This window comes from Protopterus annectens, chromosome 7.part0 (genome assembly GCF_019279795.1).
Source record: "Protopterus annectens isolate FY-2018-M chromosome 7.part0, PAN1.0, whole genome shotgun sequence".
Lineage (NCBI taxonomy): Eukaryota > Metazoa > Chordata > Ceratodontiformes > Protopteridae > Protopterus > Protopterus annectens.
The window spans coordinates 375,076,889-375,098,561 of record NC_056739.1 but is presented as its reverse complement, the minus strand read 5'-3'; the positions used below and the strand labels follow the sequence as shown (position 1 = coordinate 375,098,561).

General features: G+C 33.3%; 1 protein-coding gene across 2 annotated transcripts in view; it reads left to right on the top strand.

The window, feature by feature from the left end:
* The window catches only part of MOV10 (Mov10 RISC complex RNA helicase), an 892,455-nt gene that overhangs the window by 354,668 nt on the left and 516,114 nt on the right, over nt 1-21,673 (top strand). For both annotated transcript variants that reach the window (XM_044076939.1, XM_044076940.1), the window contains exon 5: nt 16,484-16,730. In XM_044076939.1, coding sequence (XP_043932874.1) covers nt 16,484-16,730 — 247 coding nt within the window. The remainder of the gene's footprint in view (nt 1-16,483; nt 16,731-21,673) is intronic.

The window sequence follows — 21,673 nt, the reverse complement described above, 5'->3', positions numbered from 1 at the left end:
AAAGGGTCTTATCACTGATTGACACTTTACAATAACTAAACAGATATACTCTGATAACTGTATTGTTATACCTATAAAGTAATTGTATATATTGAGCTCTGTTATAGTCAAACCAAGAAAATGTTCCAACAAGTTCAACAACAAAAAATATCAGATCCCAGATTCTCCAGTCAAGAAATCCTTAAATTTTTATTTTAAGTGCGATAAAAATAGCGATACAAACGACTAATGTCTTAACTTCCTCAGAAACTTTAAAACAATGCCACAAACCACTATTTAAAGTGTAGCTACAATAATGGATCAATAATCCATTTAGTAACTTAAAGGCACATACTATAATTTTACATACTATTAATTTTACATTCTCTTCGGGGTATCTTTGTTATCGTAATATACCCTCCTACAGGGTTAAACTCACTTGGACTAGCGTAATTTTAACATTATCCTTTGCACTATTTAGAAACCATAAAATGATAAAATAGTATATATATATTTTAAATTATATATATATTTTAAATTGTATTTTATTTTATTTTAATTTTAAATATTCACTATTTAATAGTGTACTGGAACAATGTGTATATAAACAAAAATAAATATAAATATAAAAATAAAAATATAAAACAAATACACATACCAGTGTAGTTAACAAGACGCTGACCTAAATGCAATAAAAACATTAATATATTTAATATATTTAATATATTCACTGCTTAAATTTAATATAAAATTAAAAATTAAAAATTAATAATTAAAAATTAAAAATTGATTAAAAATTAATAATTAAAAATTAAAAAATAAAAATTAATAATTCATCATTAATCATTCAGTTCATTTAATCAAGTTAAATTACATACAAATAGGTTACACATTTCTCCACTAAAAGATGTAACCATAAAGGGGAATGTTCAAACATGTGGGAATATATACACGTATATCTTTTTTTAAAAACATGTGGAAATATACACATAAACGTGCCTCCCACAAAATTCGTTATGCCCATCTTTAACGCCACGAAGGGATGAATTTAAAATAAAATAAAATTTAAAATATATATATATATATACTATTTTATCATTTTATGGTTTCTAAATAGTGTAAAGGATAATGTTAAAATTACGCTAGTCCAAGTGAGTTTAACCCTGTAGGAGGGTATATTAAGATAACGAAGACGCCCCAAAGAGAATGTAAAATTAATAGTATGTAAAATTATAGTATGTGCCTTTAAGTTACTAAATGGATTATTGATTGATTATTGTAGCTACACTTTAAATAGTGGTTTGTGGCATTGTTTTAAAGTTTCTGAGGAAGTTAAGACATTAGTCTTGATGAAAAGTGTATCGCTATTTTTATCGCACTTAAAATAAAAATTTAAGGATTTCTTGAGTGGAGAATCTGGGATCTGATATTTTTTGTTGTTGAGCTTTGTTATAGTGTCAGGCTGATGTAAATAATGTACCTAGTTATTTAAGAGGTTATATACAAATACTATGGAATTTATTCAACTGTATTTGAAAAATAAAAAATGTTTGAGAAAAAAAAAAACATCAAAACCACTTCAGTGGACACTTCACAATGTAGGTGGTAGCTCTAGCATGCATTCAGCATTGATTATAGAATCATCTGACCAATAATCATCTTGCGACGTGTAGACTTTCCTCCAGAGGCAACTCTGAAAATGTCATTTAGTGGAAATAATGCATAATTTTGACAAACCGGTCTTGTTGCATGAGCTAAATTTAATTTGTGAAGTACTGGTCAGTATTCCAGTACAGCTGCAAGTCAGGAATTCAGACAGTTGGCTCACATACTCCTATTCCCATTAACACTATTTTATGTTCAGATGTTCCAATGTTCCAGAGCAGTTTAGATGTATGAGTTGGCTACAACTGGCAAAGTATCTCTTTCCCCTGCTCTCTGATTGTACAGTACAGGTGGAGAAAAGTAGAGTGATAAAGTTGACACCTTTATCTTCTAAAAGCATTTGACTGCACCTGGCTGTTTGAATGTGGTCTGTTCATCTTCATACAGAGTGGTATGACGGTCCCTGTCTTGTGTTGTGGATAAGGGGTGCAACAGTGGCACAGATATGCCACTGGTAGTTGGCACAGTAGTAGCTGCATATTTGTCCTTTTCTTTCATGTATGTGGAGTATGTAATGAACCCTTCAAGTGAATAGGGTCCATTTTCTATTATAATGGAAACCTCTAAGTCCATTTGGTTGTTCAGAGACAGATTAAGAATTTAAGCATCATGGGATACTCCCAACTTATTCACAACTTTGTACAAAATGGCTGCTTAACAAAGCATTACATTAGTGGACACTTGGGGATGTCATTATCGTAATCATTGTACAAGGACCCAGTGGTTGGCCACACTTGTTGGTGATGCATACCAGTTTTGACACAGTCATTCCAAAAGTTCATTGTCCTCATCAATGCTGCTGCTTCTAGTTTCTAACAGTATATCTGAGTGTGGGATACTGTCCTTGTCAGACGTGAGTAGCTTCTTGCTTCATTGCACTACTAGTGGCATATTATCAGTGCCACTAACACTGTGAGCCCACTTGTATTATAATATTGCTAGTAAGACATTGACTTCCACACTTGAAGTAAATCAACTGTGATGTACCATTGTGATAGATATTTTGTCTTCGTTTCAGGTGATTCCTACTGTCCAGCAGGTCTCTTCCAATTTTTTTGCTGGTATTTGTAGTTTTCTTCATTGTCTTAGTTGGATGATGTCACTACCTATATCTGGTGCTGTATATATTATCATGCTTGTACCCATAACTAGTTAGTCATATTATTTATTGTGTTAAAATCCATGGTCCTGGGATAGTGCTAGAAAGTTGGCTTATTTAGTCTGTCATGCCTACAGCAGAACGATCAGATTTTTTAGACTGTACCCCAATGACACTTTGACTAATGTATCAACTGTTAAAAATATTGCAATTTCAGCAATAGACACACATTCAAGTACATATCAGTACAGAGTCATCTACATTGCATGGCAAAACCTATATGAATGACATAACTTAAAATGGGAAAATTAATAAACACATTTGTATTGTGTGACTAAGATAACTGTAGTAAGAACTGTGGGCAAAAACACAGCAGGCATTATTCCCACCATTTCTGGCAATGGCGAGGAGTAACAGTGGAAATGTCTGAAAGATATGGTAACAACCAACTTTGAGCTCCCCTTTCCCAAAAACTTTGATTAGTGACCATGACTATGTCCAGGCTCATGACTGTAAACTTGCAAAATTAAAGTTTATCCAGAATATATCAGCCATGCTACTGTACTTAAAATTTCTGTGAAGATAAGCAATTGGTACCATGCATAAGTTGGCAAAAAATCTATAAGCATACTCATAGCCACAATCATCAAGAATAAAAGCATCGCAGATGTTCCATTCACCACTCTTGGTTTTTGGCAATGGCTGTGGAAAGCAGTGCAGTGGCAGCCACACACACTATTTATTGATTGTGGCCAACTACCCACTTCACAAAAATGCTGGGATTAACATACCCCTACCATTCACACTCTGACTTACACTGGGAATTGTACATTTCTTCACATTTGGCGCAGATATGTAAGTGGTACCTACCATAAGCAGGTAAATAATCCATACACATGTAAATAGCACCAACCACCAAAGCAACAATACAGCAGTATCACTGCAAATAATGGGCACAGAAAGTAGCATGCATAAATTGTTTACATCTCAAATCAGCAAAATAATTTAAGGTATTTGAAAACAAAATAATATGAAATACTATACCTTTATTACCAACCAGCCACAAATGTAAAACTCTGTGAGAAGAGCTGTGGGCCATAATGGTAAGCCGCTGCAAAGAAATGTGGATATTTTTTATATTACCACATACAAACATATCCTACCACCAAATGAGCAGATAGCTTCTTTTCCGATAGAATTTGCTAAAAATTCTTTAGGAAATGCCTTGCAAAAACAGTGTCAGCATATAAATATGAAACAGCTGTGGACTTTACATAAGTCAAGTGCTAATCTCTGACAGTAAAACTGACAAATCGGAAAACCTCTTCCAAACATTGGGCTATAGTGGTGCAATATTAACATACAACAAGTAGGTATAAAATTAAGTTTAGTTTCCCACACCAACGATTACTGCTTTTAGAAGAGAAAATAAGATATCCCCAAAATGTAGTATATATGAATGATCTGGATGGGATTATTCTATACCCTTTTAGCAGACTATTTAGCCATTTTGAACTTGTAAAAAAAAAAAAAAAACTGAATAAGTTGAATTAAGTAAACCAAGAAGAATGCTACTCTGTGAAACCTCATTAATCCATTTTATAACTTTCATCTCTCAAAATACACATGCAGGGGGGGGCGTGGCTAGGATGCTGAACTGATAGCTGCACTTCATTTCAGCTCTCTTGCCTCAATACAATTCCTGACAGGAATTTTACAAAATAATATTTAATTTGAAGAAATTTTTATTACTAACTTATTTCTAATAACTTTGAGTATCTATAAGAAAAATTTTATTGTCAGAACTTGAATAATTCCTGTCAAATTAATTACTGGAAAATCAGCACCAATATCAGCTTTACAGCATGAGTCATCTAAGGAATACAGCACAAGACTCTTCTCTCAAAAAAGACCTGCAGTCTCTCATTACAAATATACAGGAACTTACAATAAAAATCGACAAGATGGACAATAAAATAGATACTTTTAAAGAAAAGTGCTCACAACAACTGGAACAGCTTCAAGAAATGTTTACACAGCAGAAAGGACAGATATCACTTATTGAGCAGTCATTAAGTGACATTGACACTAGAGTCCAAATAGAAGAACAACAAACTGAATTCTTACTTCAACAGAACACATATTTACTAGAAAAGCTTGATGATATGGAAAATAGAACAAGAAGAAATAATATTAGAATATATGGTCTACCAGAAAAATCTGAAGGGGACAATATGATAAACTTTCTTACCACCTGGATACCAGATGTAACAAAAATACCTGAAGCTCTTTCATATGGTATAGAATGGGCGCATAGATCACTAGCAGCTTCTGGAAATGCTTCTTCTCCGGGTAAGAGCAAGCTGAGATCTATAATTGTGAGACTTTTTTCTACACAAGATAAAGATCTTATATTAAGAAATGCTTGGGAAAATTCTCTCATCAAATACATTTATTCATTAATAAGATTTGACAATGATTATTCTACAAAGGTGGTTTCAAAAAGAAAATAATTTCTACCAATAATAAAAACCTTGAAGAAAAAGCAACTGAAAGTCCATCTTTTATTCCCAGCAAGACTGAGTTTTTCTACCAAATGGAATAAAAATCTTTGAAACAGTAGATTCAGCAATAAAATACCTTACCAACAACAACATCCTAACACATGAAGAATCTATGGACTGGACAATAAGTACACCGAAAAAAATGCTGAAGTAAATAATTGGAAAACTGTTGAGCAAAAAAAAAAAAAAAAAAAACTAAAGGACAAATAATCTTACATATGTTATATTCTGTAAAAATCTAAATAATAATACTAACAACAAAAGAAAAGTTCTTACTGTCTTCAAGTTACACGGAAACAGGTACTATTTTCAATTATACTTTAAATGTAAAAATTAGCATAAATGTAAATACATTTATCTCAAATCACATCAATATACTAAGCGTAATTTAAACATTACTCTATTTTTCATAATTATCCATCTATTATTTTCATATTCTTAATCAGAGTAATCAATGCATAATAATGTTCCCAAATAGTTATTTATTTATTCATTTATTTTCTCTCTTTATGTTTTGTTGTTTTTATTTTTTCTCTTCTTTTTATAAAATCTTCATTAACTTATACTTTAATCAGTATATGGTTATATTGCTTAATAGGTATAGTAATGGCTGCTATATAATGTATTATCAGTTACATCCCTGACAGCATTACTTTTTATAAGTTAAAAGTGTCCCTGTTTGGATAAACGCTAATGCTGGGCGGAAATGTGTTGCTTTTGAAATGAAGTATTTCAGTTAGGATGTATCATAAGACTACTTTAAATAATCTTAAAAGATGTTCTGCCTTTGACCCATATGCACATACTGATATAGTCCAGTGAAAAATATGTTTTAAGTGATATTTTGAGGCTATATTTCAGGTGTGTTGTGGCTCCGGATATCCGGAGTTGAAAGATGCTTGTGACTAGCTTGGATATCCTGTTGTCTTTTCTTTTGTAGAGAAATAAGGCATAGCATGTTTAAAATGTAAAGTTTGATAGTTGTGAACACTACTCTGCAAACTAGAGTGCTCGCGTGCACACTACATGAGTTTGTCACCAAGTAAGAGAAGGGAAAAGAAAAAAAGAAAAAACGCATACCTTTTCCCGCTTGGTTCTCGAGACAATTTAACAGCCACAAACATCACTAGAAACTTGAGTTACTGATTGCTTGTTGCATTTACTTGTGTACGCCATCCCCTGACACTTTCTAATTGACGTCTAGTCAGGAAATAATCTAGGTTCACATTTAAAGATACAGAAACCTAAATTCCTTCTAAGGAAACGTAAATAATATAAGAGGTTCATACAAATATACACAGATATATATTTTTTGAAGCACTTTCAGCTTATGGCTACTGATGTCTTCTAGCACCTTGATAGATAAAGAGATATATCTGCTTGTCATTCTGTCAGTTTAGATTTCCAGACATTTTAGCTATCCCTTACTATGTTTTATACAGCAGAGTTTAAAGAGCAGAAATTAATCATCAGCAAATAGTCACTGCTGTTTTACAAATTCTCTAAAGAAACTAGTAAATGTCAAGCAACTGACAGGTTTATTTTAAAGAAAATTGCCATTTCCCACACTGGTGCTCCTACAAAATACTACTAATGTCCTGCTACCAAAATATGCCCTCAAGTGGACAAATAGGATGCAACAAGAAGGTTAAATGTACATTTAGCAAATCAAACATTTAAATAACAGTATAATATACTAGATAGAGAAAGTAAAAGCAATAATTATACAAACAACTATAATAAGTAACATAACAGTGGATTTAACCCAATGTTTCAATTATACAATATTTATATCCCATATAGCTTTGAACTTTGTCGAAGCATCTGTGTTCTACACACATATTGTATTAAATCTAATTTGAGTAGAAGAGAGAGAGGCTTAGCCCACACCCTAATTTATTACTAAGTTACAATGCATTATGAACATACATTGTGGCAGGTACTCAATGAGCTATCCATCCTTAGATGGCTCATGCTGTTCCCATTTACTCATCTGAATAATGACTGAGGCTGTACTCTTCTTATATTACCTGGCTGTGGCTTCACCCTTCTTATAATATTACCTGGCTTTTTACATTATCAAGAATGACACAATACTATTGTATGTGGGTATATCATGTTACTGTTAGTGTAAACAAAAATGCTTGACAATGCAACCGTAATTCTTAAACCTTTCTGAAGACAAATGTATTGTCTAGCAGTTGAGAGCCTGATTGTTCCTAATCAGCAGACATGTATTTTCATGCTCCAATATGCCTACATGAAAAGATGCCAATATTAGTCTGCAAGTTTAGTAAGCAGTAAATTCATTGAGGATTAATTTGAGGGTACACTTCTATTATAGCTAAAGCACTTGACATTTGATAAATGTATCCTCTCAGTGATGCGTTCTATCTAGTCATTAACTGTAAAACAACTTTTCTGTGAAATATTGTTGTAATGCCAGTTAATTATTTGAATTAAATATTTATATATACAGTCATAAAGCAATTACCAGGATAAATAATACTCTTGCAGTGCATGGATCACCATAGCTATCCTCTGATGTTAGAGGAAAAACAAGCTTCTTAAACACCTTTTTGACGTAATAAAGGTGTTAACCCATAGTTTAAATACATTTTGTCTATTTACTGCAAAATGGGTTAGGAATTTTAACCTGTAACATTTTTATACATAATAGTTTAAATCTTAGCAGCTTCCATTATTTTGATATGTTCTCCAGTATACTTTTTAAATACTATAATGAGAAGCTACGGATGTTTAATGTTAAACTTTTATTCAGTCATAAGATTAAATTATTGGTGTTAAGTAAGTCAAAATTATATCTCCAGCACTTATTGTCAGCAGATAAACTCACTGGTTAAGTGTTAGTCTAAGCTGTAAGAGTTAATATGTAATATAGATAGATGTTTGCTTTAAAATGTGGTCAAGTGCACTGTAGTTTTACCTCTGTACTGTGTCAATTTTGATTATACAAAGTCCTCCTGAAAGTTGATAGAAGTGTTAACAACAAAACACTCAATCAAGTAACAACATTATAAGTAGTCTCTTGGATAAGGGAGATGTCTAAATTTTGATCTTGTTGTCTCCAGCCATGGGAATTGTCTTTGAAAAGCTGAGAAATGCAATCAGAGGAACATATTTAATGTCTACTAAAGAAATATTAATATACTTGTACATTGTATTGCATTTCAGTTTATGTTAAACATGAAATATGATATGATTTCAGAACTATTCATGTTTTTATTCCAATATGACTTTGCAAATATTAATTTATACACTGGTTTCAGACTTGAGTAGTCTAAAACAATTGCACAGCAATGGTATTGTATTATACAGTAATGTCAGTAAATAGTTTTCAACAGATGTATGAAATATACAATTATAGATTTTAACATGATGTTTATCAATACCCTAAATTATTTTGAAATGATACTACCTTAATCTAAATATTTGTACCTTTTTGAAACCTGATTAGAAATAAGTATTATTGAATTACAATAAGATGAGTAAAGAATATATGTATATATTTTAGCTGATTAGTTTATCTTAATATATTATTCAATTATCTTTATTTAAAAACTAAGAGGATAAGAGAAACTGATCCAAATATTATTTGTGAGGGTAGAAAGTTTGTTTGGTTAGATTCACTAACCAAACAAAGAGGTATATTACCTCATAGCGATAGGGAATGCTTTTTAAGGTTAAGAATTACAAGTTTGGAAGTTCTTTGTTTTTTTTTTTATTCTATCACTTTGGTGTCACTCAGAAACATGCAAAAATCATACAAGAAAAACTTTTTGAATTCTGTATCCAAGATGTAACTAAGAATAAACAATATTTACATAAACTCACACATAAAACAAACTCAAAACTAGGAAATGAAATGTTTATCCATAAATGTTAATGGTCTAAATGATAGTAATAAAAGGAGAAGCCTATTCAAATACATAAACCACAAATAGTCTTTTTACAAGAGACACACTTATTAGATAGAGATATAAACAACTTAAATATTAATAATTACACAGTACTAATAAACTCTCAATAGAAAACAAAAAAAAGAGGAATAGCTATACTACTTCACAACTCAACTATAACACCTAAAATAATTACTACTCATCAAGATACATCAGGTATGTTTTGTCTAGTTTCAATAGAGTTAAATAAGAGAATCTATATGTTAGTAAATCTATACTGGATCCCAGGACTAGGATTAAAAACAGTTAAACAGCATTTTGAAGAGATAATTCATTTAAGTAAGGGTAGCCTGATGTTGGCAGGAGACTTCAACTGTATAATGAATGAAAAAGATACAGATTTGAAATCCAAAAGAAGAAAACAACCTATCTCTAAAGCACTCTCAAAATTTATAGATACATTGTATTTAAAAGATATAAATGGATTTGCAGAACCAGACTCACTAATCTTCACATTTTATTCTCATATATATAAAACTAACTCTAGAATTGATAGAATATATGTTGCCAATGACCTAATAACAAAAATTGACAAAGTCAAAATTATAAATTGTCACTTATCTGATCATAATGCCATAGTATTTGAGATGGAGCTTACACCATTTTATTCAAATCCCATTACTAGGATACCTTTCTATATCACAAAATTGATAGATTTCAAAGAATTTTATGAAGAAACGATCAAAAACTTTCTAGAAATAAATTACACAGAAGATATTTCAGAAATATATGTCTGGGATTCATTAAAAGCAGTTACAAATGGGAAGATATTATCTTGGTACATAAATAAAAGGAAGTTATGGAATAAAGATATGCTAGACTTACAAAACAATGCAGATAAATTGAAACTGGAAATACAAAAGGGAAATGCTACTCCTGTTCAAGAACTTACACAAATCAATAAGAAGTATACAGAATTGCTACATCATAAGATTATGATTAACTTATAAAAGATAAAAATAAACTCATACTCTACTAATTCAGCACACCTGAGATACTTAACTAATAGAACAAAAAAAAAAAAATTAAATCTAAGCAAATAAAAGAAATATTTATTCCTAATACTAACAAAAGAGTTACGGAACTAAATGATATTTTAGAAGCATTCAGACTCCAATTTAACATTGATAATTCCATAAATACTTAAGATACACCTATTAAGGATATAAAAAATACTTAGAAAATAATATTTATATTAAATTAACACAAGAACAAATAGACATTATAAGTAAACCAATCAAGATGACAGAATTAAAATCACAAATTAAAAAGCTCAAGACAAATAAAGCACCTGGCCCAGACAGTATGCTACCAGAAATGTATAAATTAATACCCAATCAAGCCATATCCTTATTATTAAAAGTATATGATATAGCCAATAAAGATTTGAATATACCACCCTCTTGGAAATATTCATTGATATCCCCAATTATCAAACCAGATAAAGATGAGAAGCAGTGTTCCTCATATAGGCCAATATCATTACTCAATATAGACTATAAGATGTTTATGGCTATATACGCAGATAGGATCAAACACTTTCTTCCTTTCTTAATTCACAAAGATCAAACAGGTTTTATTAAAGGAAGAAATACTTCAGATAATATTAAAAGAATACTAACATTAATAGATTATAGCAAACATAAAGTCCTAGATTTAAATGTAATCTCATTAGATATTAATAAAGCTTTTGATTCGGTTAACTGGAACTTTCTTTCACTAGTTTTAAAAGAATATAACTTTCCTTCTAATTTTAATAATCTTATCCAAATACTATATAAAAAATCTACTGCATATGTTAAACTGGGATCATATAGACCAGGCCCTATAACAATCAAAAAGGGAACTAAACAAGGTTGACCTTTATCACCATTGTTATTTGCATTACTCATAGAACCCTTTGCAAATCAAATCAGATCAAACAATAACATAAAGGGCATTTGTATTAATAAAATGTTAAACCTTAAAATCCAACTCTTTGCTGATGACATACTATTAACTCTCTCAGATGCAAATGAGTCTTTGAATGCTCTATTTAACTCCATGAATAAATTTTAAGCCAGAAATATTTTGAAATTTAATGAAAACAAAACTAAAATTATGCCCTGTAATTGTAAAAAAAAAAAAATAATATAAACAAAAGATTTTCCAAATATATAGTAACAGAAAGTAAATTATTATATCTGGGAATAAACCTACTCAATGAATTAACAGATTATTTAATATTTAACTATAATAAAATACTAGACAAAATAGAACAAACAATTGGTTACTGGGATAAATATATCTTTTCAACAGCAGACAGATTATATCTTATTAAAATAATCATATTTCTCAAAATATTGTACTTAATACAACATTTTTCATTGCCACCTCCCAAATATATTATTCAAAGATACAATAAACTAATTTTAAATTTTCTATGGTTTCCAAATAAACCCTGTATAGCCTTAAATAAACATTTGCCAGATTGGGAAGATGGTGGAATTAATTTATCGGATATTGATTTATATATTACCTCATCTGTTATTAAAAACATAACACTATGGTTAAATAATTCATACACACCTATATGGAAACAAGCCCATGAGCAGATTTACGTAGAAATCAATTATAATCACATACAAGACAACTTAACAGTAATATCATCACCCCTTATATGGATGTTAAAAGATTATTCTTAGGGAAAAGGAATAATATAAATAAATTGCCATCAAACTATATAAGCTCTACACTTTCAGTGTTCAAAACATATATAAACAAAATACCAAATATTAATTCTTGGATTTTTCTTATTTTCCCTATAACTTTTACACCAAATATTCTAGATACATTCCAAATATCTAAAATAAATATACTTAAAGAAGAAACATTACTCTTTTGGCATCAACTTATAGAGAAAGGGAAAATTCTAACAAAGGAACAGATAACTTATAATTATAATATAAATAAAGGCAATTGGTTGTTTTTTACAAAATCTAAGGCATTTTCTTATAAATAAAATAGAATAAATGCAACCTTCAGTTAGACATGAAGCTCCAAAACTCATTGAATACCTTATTCTTATCACAAAACAGCCTTATCAGGGTAAAGGTTATTTGTCTAATATCTATAAAATTGTTAAAAAAACAAAAAACTATCATGAAAAATCATACTGGGATTATTATACTTTAATAAACAACCATCCTCCAGTTGAAGAAGAAAAAAGTAATATTCTAAAATCTTCCAAAGTTTCTACATTATCAAAATACTGGCAATTATTCACTTGGAGATATCTACACAGAAGTTTCTATTCACCACATAGGTTAGCCAAAATGTATTCTATTGAAGATCAATGTTGGAGATGCCATACCAAGATAAAATCAGATTGGCAGCATGTTTTTTATGAATGTATATGTCTCAATATGTACTGGAAATCCATTAACTATTTTTTTCAGACTGTTTATAATGATAATTTTCAATTAACAAAGTCTTTAATTTTATTCAACTCTCCTATTCCAAACTGTGTACCAAAAAAAGACACTAAAATCCCATGGTCACTATTGGCAATTTCACATAAAATCATAACTATACACTAGAAAAATGAGGCTTCGCCTACGTTCAAGGAATTTGAGACTTTAACAACAGCAGTTGCTCACATGGAAATATTAACAGTGAAGAACAGAACTAAAAGATCTACTTCTTACTATTACTCTTGGATGAAAGTACTGGAAATACTCGAAAAGATCGAAGAAGATATATCATCTTATGTTTCTAACTTTATATAATATAGAATTTCAATGTTATTTGCATAGACACCAATGTAAATAGTTATGGTTTGAAGTTAGTAATGTTTTAGAATTGTAAATATGTTATTTATCTTTATTTCATGTAATGTTTAAGACATCTTATTTGAAATAATAAAAAAAATATTTAGTGAGAAAAAAAAAATACACATGCAGACTTCTTCAAACTGTCTGACGAGAGGAAAAAGTGTACTCTTGGAATGTAAATGAGCCGTAAGACAATTGTAAAATGTGCAACACAATCTTAAATATTGGTAGATTTAAAACATTTAAAGTGGCATATTTTCCATATTATGTTACAATGCTTATGTAACAGATATTCAAAATTTTGCAGCACCAGTTATTAATATTTTCAAATGCTAGCATATAAAATGTAAAGAGATGGAGTCTCATTGACATAACGGCAGAAATTAAAGCAACTCATTTTAAATGTACAGATTCCAACATCTTCTCAAACTGTACATGTAATACCAAAATGCTGATGTAACTGAAATCTCTGAACATTTTCAAAAGGAAAAGCAAGAAATGTATATTTCTATGATCAAGTTAAAGCCATGTATTTGAAGATTCTGAACTGTTTCATTCATCATTATAAGGACTTTTAAACAAGTTCATATCTATAAAATCCTCTACCCAAGACTTGAGGGAGGGAGGGATGGAGGAAAAGTGAGAAAAAGTTACTGTTGGGGAAGAAAAGGCCAGTAAGGATTATAGCTGATATTTATAGTCCTGTTTGGTTGGGCTACTAGTTCATTAGTGAGACAAAGGGATCTAGAGTTGGGAATAGTAAATAAGAGTATATTTTCAGGAGAAAAGAGGGATGACTTATTTGTATGATTTGGAGAACTACACAAAGTGGTGGAGAAGAAACAGGGCTACTAACCTCTGATGAAAGCTGACCCTGCTCTTCAAAAAAGAGTGGGGCTTAATATTCAGGTTAGTGTGACTAGATTGGCTAGGCTAAAAGGATTCAGGGAAGGAAGTAGTGGGAATAGGTGGACCTGATCAGAGCTTTTCATAAACGAGTACAAGATTGGCTGAAGAACTGAGTGGAGAATGGTCAGCAATTGTTTTGAAGATGAAAAATAAAAGCAGTGCTAATTCTGAGGTTAGAAAAATTAAGGTATTCTAGACACTAATGTGAAGAAAAGGGCTACCAAATTGGGGGCGAGGTGCCACCTATCCTTTCAAAGTGGTATAAGTAAATGGCTTCAAGCAAGAAAAAAGTACTGCTCCACACAGTCAAAAACTTTTAATAAAACGACAAAGGTTTTGGATAAAAGTATCCTTCAGTGTCTTGCATACAATAAGCATAAAACATTTTTAAATACAACTTAATCATATCACATGGCACAGAAAACCTATCAACAACACCAATTAAGAACATAATTAACATTCTGCTCTTAAAAGAACAGTTCACTGTATGAAACCCAAGAAGCCTACATGAGTCAGTACATACAACTGACCTCTGTGGGGGCGGGGGGGGGGGTAGAGTTAAGGATGAAAATCAGAGAATGTGTCCGATGCGGTCTCCAAAATCAGTATGATGCGCTGGCTGAAGGGGTAATGTTGGACTGCCAGATGGGTGAGTTAGGAAAGGAGGAGGGCTCTTGGTGTGAGTTTCTGTAAAGGAGAGAGGAAACTGTATAAAGGTATGAGATGGACTATGAAGAGAAAGCCAGTGCTTCCAAATGAAAGGTAGTTCAGAACATCTACAATATGTTCAGGAAGTGGTGGTTAAAAGGAGCAAGGTTACTAAACTGGGTAAGACTATATACAAACACTTCTAAGAAGATTGTGACTTCTTAAAAGTTTGTTTGTTACTGAAATGTTATAGAATTCTAATGTGTAAATAAGTAAGGTTGAATCTACTTGTTGCATAGTTAGTATGCTACCCCCTGAGTACTGATAATTATAGAAAGACATGCTGGTCTAGTATAGAACACTGTCTTTTTGCATAATAGTATTTTGAAGATGAAGTTGGTGCAAGTCCTGGGTTGTAACTAAGGCTGAAGATGCTATGATGTGGTTTAGGGCCCAATAGCTTTGCAGGTCATGAAATAAATCAATACATATATGCATTAGAACCCCCAAACTGGAGAGTGCACACTGCATTTCCTTTGCTGGAAAGTAATTATGAAATCCTTACAGGAAACTAGGGAAAGCACATTTGAGAAAAGTTCCAGCAAATGGTATACAAATAATTAAAGGATTTGCATCAAGGAACAGTAGAAATTACTTAAAGCAGACTGAGAAAGTGGATACAGTATCAAAGGTGAGACATAATGTAGATGAGCTGTAAGGATCATTTGTACAATTTTGGAGATAAGGAAGCTGAAACTATTGTAGGGTGATTTACTCCAAAAGAGAGTTCTGTGGGCAGTGAGTTATGAATTATAGTAGTACCTAATCTTTTTTGTAGTGCTGCAGTTTCAGCTGTGAGGATCGGTCGACATCAATGGCATTTTCCACAAACAGGATTTATCCAGAGAGTTTGAGAGGGTAATTAATTCCAAACCAAAGCATCCATGGTGATGAAGCTTCATAGTGAGGAATGGCTGCTTGGGTTCAGCAATGCAAACAATATTGATCTATAATGTTGATGGGGAATCAAGATCATCCCTAGCCGTTGCTGGACACTGAACCGTAGTCTGGTGTGAGGAAAGTATGTTTGTTTGACTGGTTTTACAGATTTCTGTTACTCTGGATAATTGCATGAACTGTATAATATTCCTCAGTTTTTATGATGTTGCACTTTACAAAGCATTTTTCCCCCTCAAATCTGTGCAGTTATAGAGCTGGTGTATATAAGTATGGATGTGTTGACGTTGCATTGGGGTTTGCCTCTACAAGACTGCTTTATTTCACATTACATTCAGCTTTATTATTTAATGTGCTGCTGGTTTTGATAGTTCAGGTCAGATGTTCTGAACATACTGTATTAATTTACTTTGTACTTCACTGTTACTATTACCTTTCTGCTGTGTACTTCTGACATATGTTCTAAACACACATTTAAAAACAGCAGAGATAATAGTTCCTGTGAAAATTCTTATCAGAAGAATTTTGACACTGAAACTTATTAAATGTTTTGAATGTTCTTCCTATAAAGATTTCATGACTTGGACACCTCATAAAGACTCGACATCAGGCTAGCCTTTCCTGATTCCCATATTCTAGAATATTTCATGTTAAGTTGCATCAGATACTTAATTTATTACTTGCATAATTTGCCATGGCTGTCAATTATTTCCCTGAGTTTTACATGGGGTTTTGTCACCCATGGGTTGTACACATTCTTTTAGCAGTATGCAGTAAAAAAGCTGATCTCTAAAAATGTCAGGTCGGGTGTGGTACTGTGAAATGAAGGCTTCAGTCTAATGTTTCACTGTCTTTAATTCCTGTCTTCAGGGGAGCGTCATCCAATCAACATTGAAGCACTTGCTGAGTATTATGGATATTACTCTATAACTGCTGCTTTTCAATTCAGACTGGTGCAGAAAAAGTCAGAGCAGTTTTTTATTCTGCGCTTCATTTCTGGTATTGCTAAGAGCAGGCTGGCTGAAGAGCTGAAGCCCATTTCACAATACAAATGCTACCAGGCTACCATTCAAAAATCTAAAACTGCCACCATTGACGAAGGCGTCCAACCAGACAGGTATAGTTGAGTGTGGAGTGGTTTGTCTGTTGCTATGAATTCTTCTACTGCCATCTTGGCATTTTAAGACAATGTTTTTAAGGTTATGTGTCTGCTAGAAAAGTGTAAAACAGTGAAGATTTAAGATGACTTTTATCTGCTTATATACTTCTTTTTCAGTTTTTGTAACACTATAGTGTATATGTGCACTTATGATTTTGTGCCTGCTTCTAGGAAAGTGTGTAATCCTAAAGCTTGGGCTTATTCTTTGTTCCTATGGTTATTTGATTTATCAGGCAGAGATAATATGAGTGGAAAGAGGCAGTATTAATGCCATCTGACATGTGAAATAGTGGTGCTTAACCACATATGTTCTTCATATTGCTCACTGCTGCAGTAGTCTTAAGGTATATGGATTATATCCTGCAAGGATGTAACAGTCAGCCAGTTTCCAAAGCTTCAGGGCACATTCCATCGGCCCAAACAGTTACTCAGCTCAAGCTGAACTGTCTAAAAAGACAGGTTTGGTTGCAAGCACTTTATGCTTTCGAGGATCAACAGTCTGCTTGTGTTGCTCCTTTGCTGTACAGGTTTGAGGGGTGAGGTGGGGGGGATCCTTCCTATTTAAAAAATTTAGTTTGATAAATCTTTCTGTTCGGGAAAGTTTTTTTTTTTTTTTTTTTTTTTTAAGCTAGGGGTTTGTGTTGTAATGGACTGCTACAAGACTGTACTGTACTTTTAAATGGGAATGCTTTTTTTCTCAGTTTAAAGTTGTTTTGAAGTATTTAAAACACTTTTTTCTGTGGATAAATTGAGTTTATTTTACTTTATGGGGCTGGCAAAGTGTTTTATGTTATAAAGTGACTTTTAAATTTTACTGTTTGCTGCTTGTTTTCCACAGGAAAGAGAGACTGTTTCTGGCTTGACCATGGAACAAACTATTGGTCCCACGATCGGTCCTTCTTCAAGCTACGAAAATAAAAAGCTAAGCAAACTGCCTTTGCCACCACAGCAGGCTAGTATTTTGCTTCAGCCACAGGTGGGTAACTATGCTGTGGCCATTAGTTGTACCTTAGACCACTTATATATGAACCGGGGATTAGCCAAGTCCTCTGTAGCTGTTGGGGGTCCCCTCAGTCAGTAAAGGGCAGCCACTCTTGTCGGTTTTCAGAGAGGAAGAAGGGAAGGCTTACCTGTTTGGTGAAAATGTTGTGCTCATCCGTGGGGAAGCTGCTTTTGCCATTAACACCACTGGACCCATTTTTCTTGTCAAAAAGAAACGGAAAACTAAACATGTATCTACTCCTCTTTAAATTTCTTTATACAGGAGTAGTTTACTGGGCCTGGTGCAAGGTTTGATTTAGGCTATTCATCCTTTTTATAAGCTGGTTTTTGGTAAAAGAAAGAGGGATGTCTCTTTTTTCATAAAGAGACTCCAGATTCTAAATCTGGACAGGAAGCTGAAGGGACCGATAAAGGGTTTTCTCATTGGATTTCTGATTCAGACTCAGGAGAGCTCAGTACCTGATTCTCCCAATGGAGGGTTTCTCTTTCTCTGAGACTATTTCTGGAATGTACCAATGTTTTCATTGAGGAACAGAGAGTCTTCTCAGACCTTCAGAAAATACTGTGAGCTCTTACAGAAGGAATTTCCAGGACCCATACCAATTCCTCCAGCTCTGTCAGCATAGAAGGATGTGTGTGTTACTGTCTGCAATTCTCTCAGCCAGCTGCCCATAAAAATGCAGTCAGAATATGTAAAGTTCTTCAGTCTTAAATTTTTATGCAGTCTTCTCAAACCTGACCCAGCACCTGTAGCTCTAATTAATCCTACCGCTACTAAACATTTATTTAATTCCAATCCTACTCATTCTGAGAAGTATGGGAAGATTGATAAATATGGGGGGAAAAGTGTATGCTTCTGCAGCTTTGGTTTTCAGAATTTTAATTGTCAGGCTCATATGTAAGTTTGTACTGACTAATTGTGAAATTGAGGAATGTTTTGTCTGCAGTTTCTTCTTGTGAGTAAAATCTGCTTTAAATATAGTTACTTCTATTGTACTGGTCATTACTCATTGTTTGCAATGCTGGTACTTCCAGGGCTATGACCACTGTTGCTGTTTTGAGGAGGTTTGCCTGGCTGTGTTCTCAGAATCCTCTCGATTTTAAATGTTCCTTTGGATGGAGATTTAGTTTTTGGTCCTTCTACACAGAGATGATCAAAACGTGTTATGAAAAGGGTAAGTTGATACAGGCAACTTCTAAGATTTTTAAGCCCTCCTTTTCCAAAATTTCTGAGCCAGTTTCTAACCTCTCAGCCAATTTCAGTGGGAAAAAAAGCAGTTTCAACAAAGTACAGGTAAACAAACTTTTAAGAAGGAATGCTAAGGGTGTTCAAGGAATTCTGGAACCTCCCAAAACCAAGGACTGTCTAACAGGTCAGACTGATTATTTAAAGTATCCTGTCCATTCTCACAACCTTAAAGTATCCTGTCCATTCTCAAAACCTGGCAGCTCCTTTTCCCTTCTAGAAATTCTAAATCTCCACTTTACTCTTTGGCAACAAATGGTTGCAAACAGATGGGTTCTGGAGATCATTCATCAATGTTATTGATGGCACTGGGATAAAATTCCTCCTTTTCAGGGAGGTAATCCCTCATCCACCAGACCAGACTCTTTTATTTCCACCTGTCTTTAATCGCATGCTGTCCCAGCGTGTGATAGACCAGCTCCTCCTTCCCAGATGGGGAAAGGCTTTTATTCAAGGATGTTTAGTGGCAAAGAAAATGAATGGAGACCGGTTTTGGATCTCTCTCCTAAATCTGTTTGTGATAGTTCCCAAAATCAAAATGATGTAATTTCACAACTTGTTACCTCTTCTTCCTTTTTCAAGTTTTCTGTAACACTAGATTTAAAAGATGCTTATCACATTCAAACGTATGGGTTTTTGAGGCTTTGTGTGTCTAGATTACATTATCAGTTTTCTGCCTTGCCCTTTGGATTATCCACTTCACCAAGAAAGCTCACAACGTTTCTAGTTCCAGTTATAACTCACTGCAGCCTATAGACTATCCACTTTTTCCATATTTAGATAACTTGCATATCTTTGCAGTTTTTTTCAAAGTGTCAGGAGTCTTTCTCACTTGGTTGAGAGATCTCTTACACAAGTTGGAATTCTAAGAATATTTAAGTGTTTTTCACTCTTTCACACAAGATTGTGTTCTGGGATGTCAGCTAGACACCTCAGTTCAAAGAGCTTTTCTTCTAAAAATAGATCTATATTTAGATCTATTGCTAAGATTTTCACTCTGACTTTAGTCAATGTGAGTGAATACCTTAGGGTTTTGGGTCTCATGCCATCTGTGATTCTCATGACACTCCTGGCAAGACTCCACATTAGAAAGATGGAATGGTATCTTAAGTCTGTATGGTCCTAGTATCAGCATCCTGTCTTTTCAAATCCAAGTGCTAGAGTTTGCCAGAAGAAAAATAATTTGGTGGAGAAAGCTAATATCCTTAAATCTGGATTCCCCCCTTCTCCCTGCTTGTTCCAAAGCAGTAAGTCACCACAGACACCTTTAACTTCGCTTGGGGAACAGTTTCAGGAGGGATAAAAGTGGAAGATGTGTAGGATGCTAAAAACAGATGCAAGCACATAAATATAAAAGGTATGCTTTCCCTTATCAAGGTACTCATCTGTGGTCCCCAGGACTTGGGTCATTACAGACAATAACAGTCATGTGGTACTTCAACAAGCAAGAGGGATCAAGGTTATAGGAATTCTACATTCTGTCAGAAGAAAACTGTGTGGCAGGAAAGCTGACCAGGACAAGGGTAGACCCTCATGAATGAAAATTGAATAAAGAGGTATTCCAAGAGTTGATCCATTGGTGGGGAGTTCCTCAGGTAGAACCTATTCTCTTTTAATAAACAGCTGGCAAGATTCTGCTACAGCATTCCATGCAAGAAGGACTGGAAGATAAACGCCTTTTCTTTTCCTTAAACAGGAATGTTTCTTTATGCTTTCCCACCCTTTCCACTATTATCCATGGTACTTCTGAAGATTTAGAAGGAATCCCCCAAGATTATTGTGGTAACTTTCTTCTGACCCAGGCAACCATAAGAAATGGGCAGGAACAATTACCATAAGCTTTCGCAAAGACTGAGTATACTCTCATAAGAATAGGTATGTTTCAGACACCTCGATCCCAGTCAACTTCAGTTGGCTGCCTTGATGACAGGGTCTTAATTCCTTTTAGGCACATGTTTACTCAGGATGTGCAGCAGGTACTAATGGAGGCAAGAAAGCCTGCTACTAAAAATCATGCATTAGTAAATGGTAAAGGTTGTCTTGTTGGTGCCAGCAAAATAACCAGCACCCATTGAAGGCTAATTGTTTTACAGTATTTGTGTACGTTACTATCGTATGGCCTTTCCTACTCCAAGGTTCATTTATTGGCCATTTGATCAGGTCTGCCCATGGATCTTAATCTTCTTCCTCTTCTAGTGTATTTCTGTGTCAAAATGTTTTTCAAAGGGGTTTTTGCATAAGAGGCACAAAGAAAACTGGTGACCCCTCTTTGGGATTTTAATCTTGTTGGGCAAACTTAACTTTTGCTCCATTTGAAACAGTTAACTTGGCTGACTTGAGGTTCTTAACATGGAAAACATGTTTACTGATAATGTTTCTGCAGAAGTCAGAGCTGTACAAGCTGCAAGGTTTTATGGTGAGTAAACCCTATCTCATTTTCCATAGAGACTGGGTTTCTTTGAAAATAAATCCAAATGGTGTTGGAGTTTACTTTAAGCCAAACTATTAATTTCCCAGTTTTCTTTTCTGAACCTAAAAATAAGGGAGAAAGGATACTGTATATCTTGGATGTTCATAGTCAACTCATCTTGACAGAACTAAATGTTTCAGATCTTCAGATCAATTGTTCACTTCTTATGAATTTAAGAAGGGG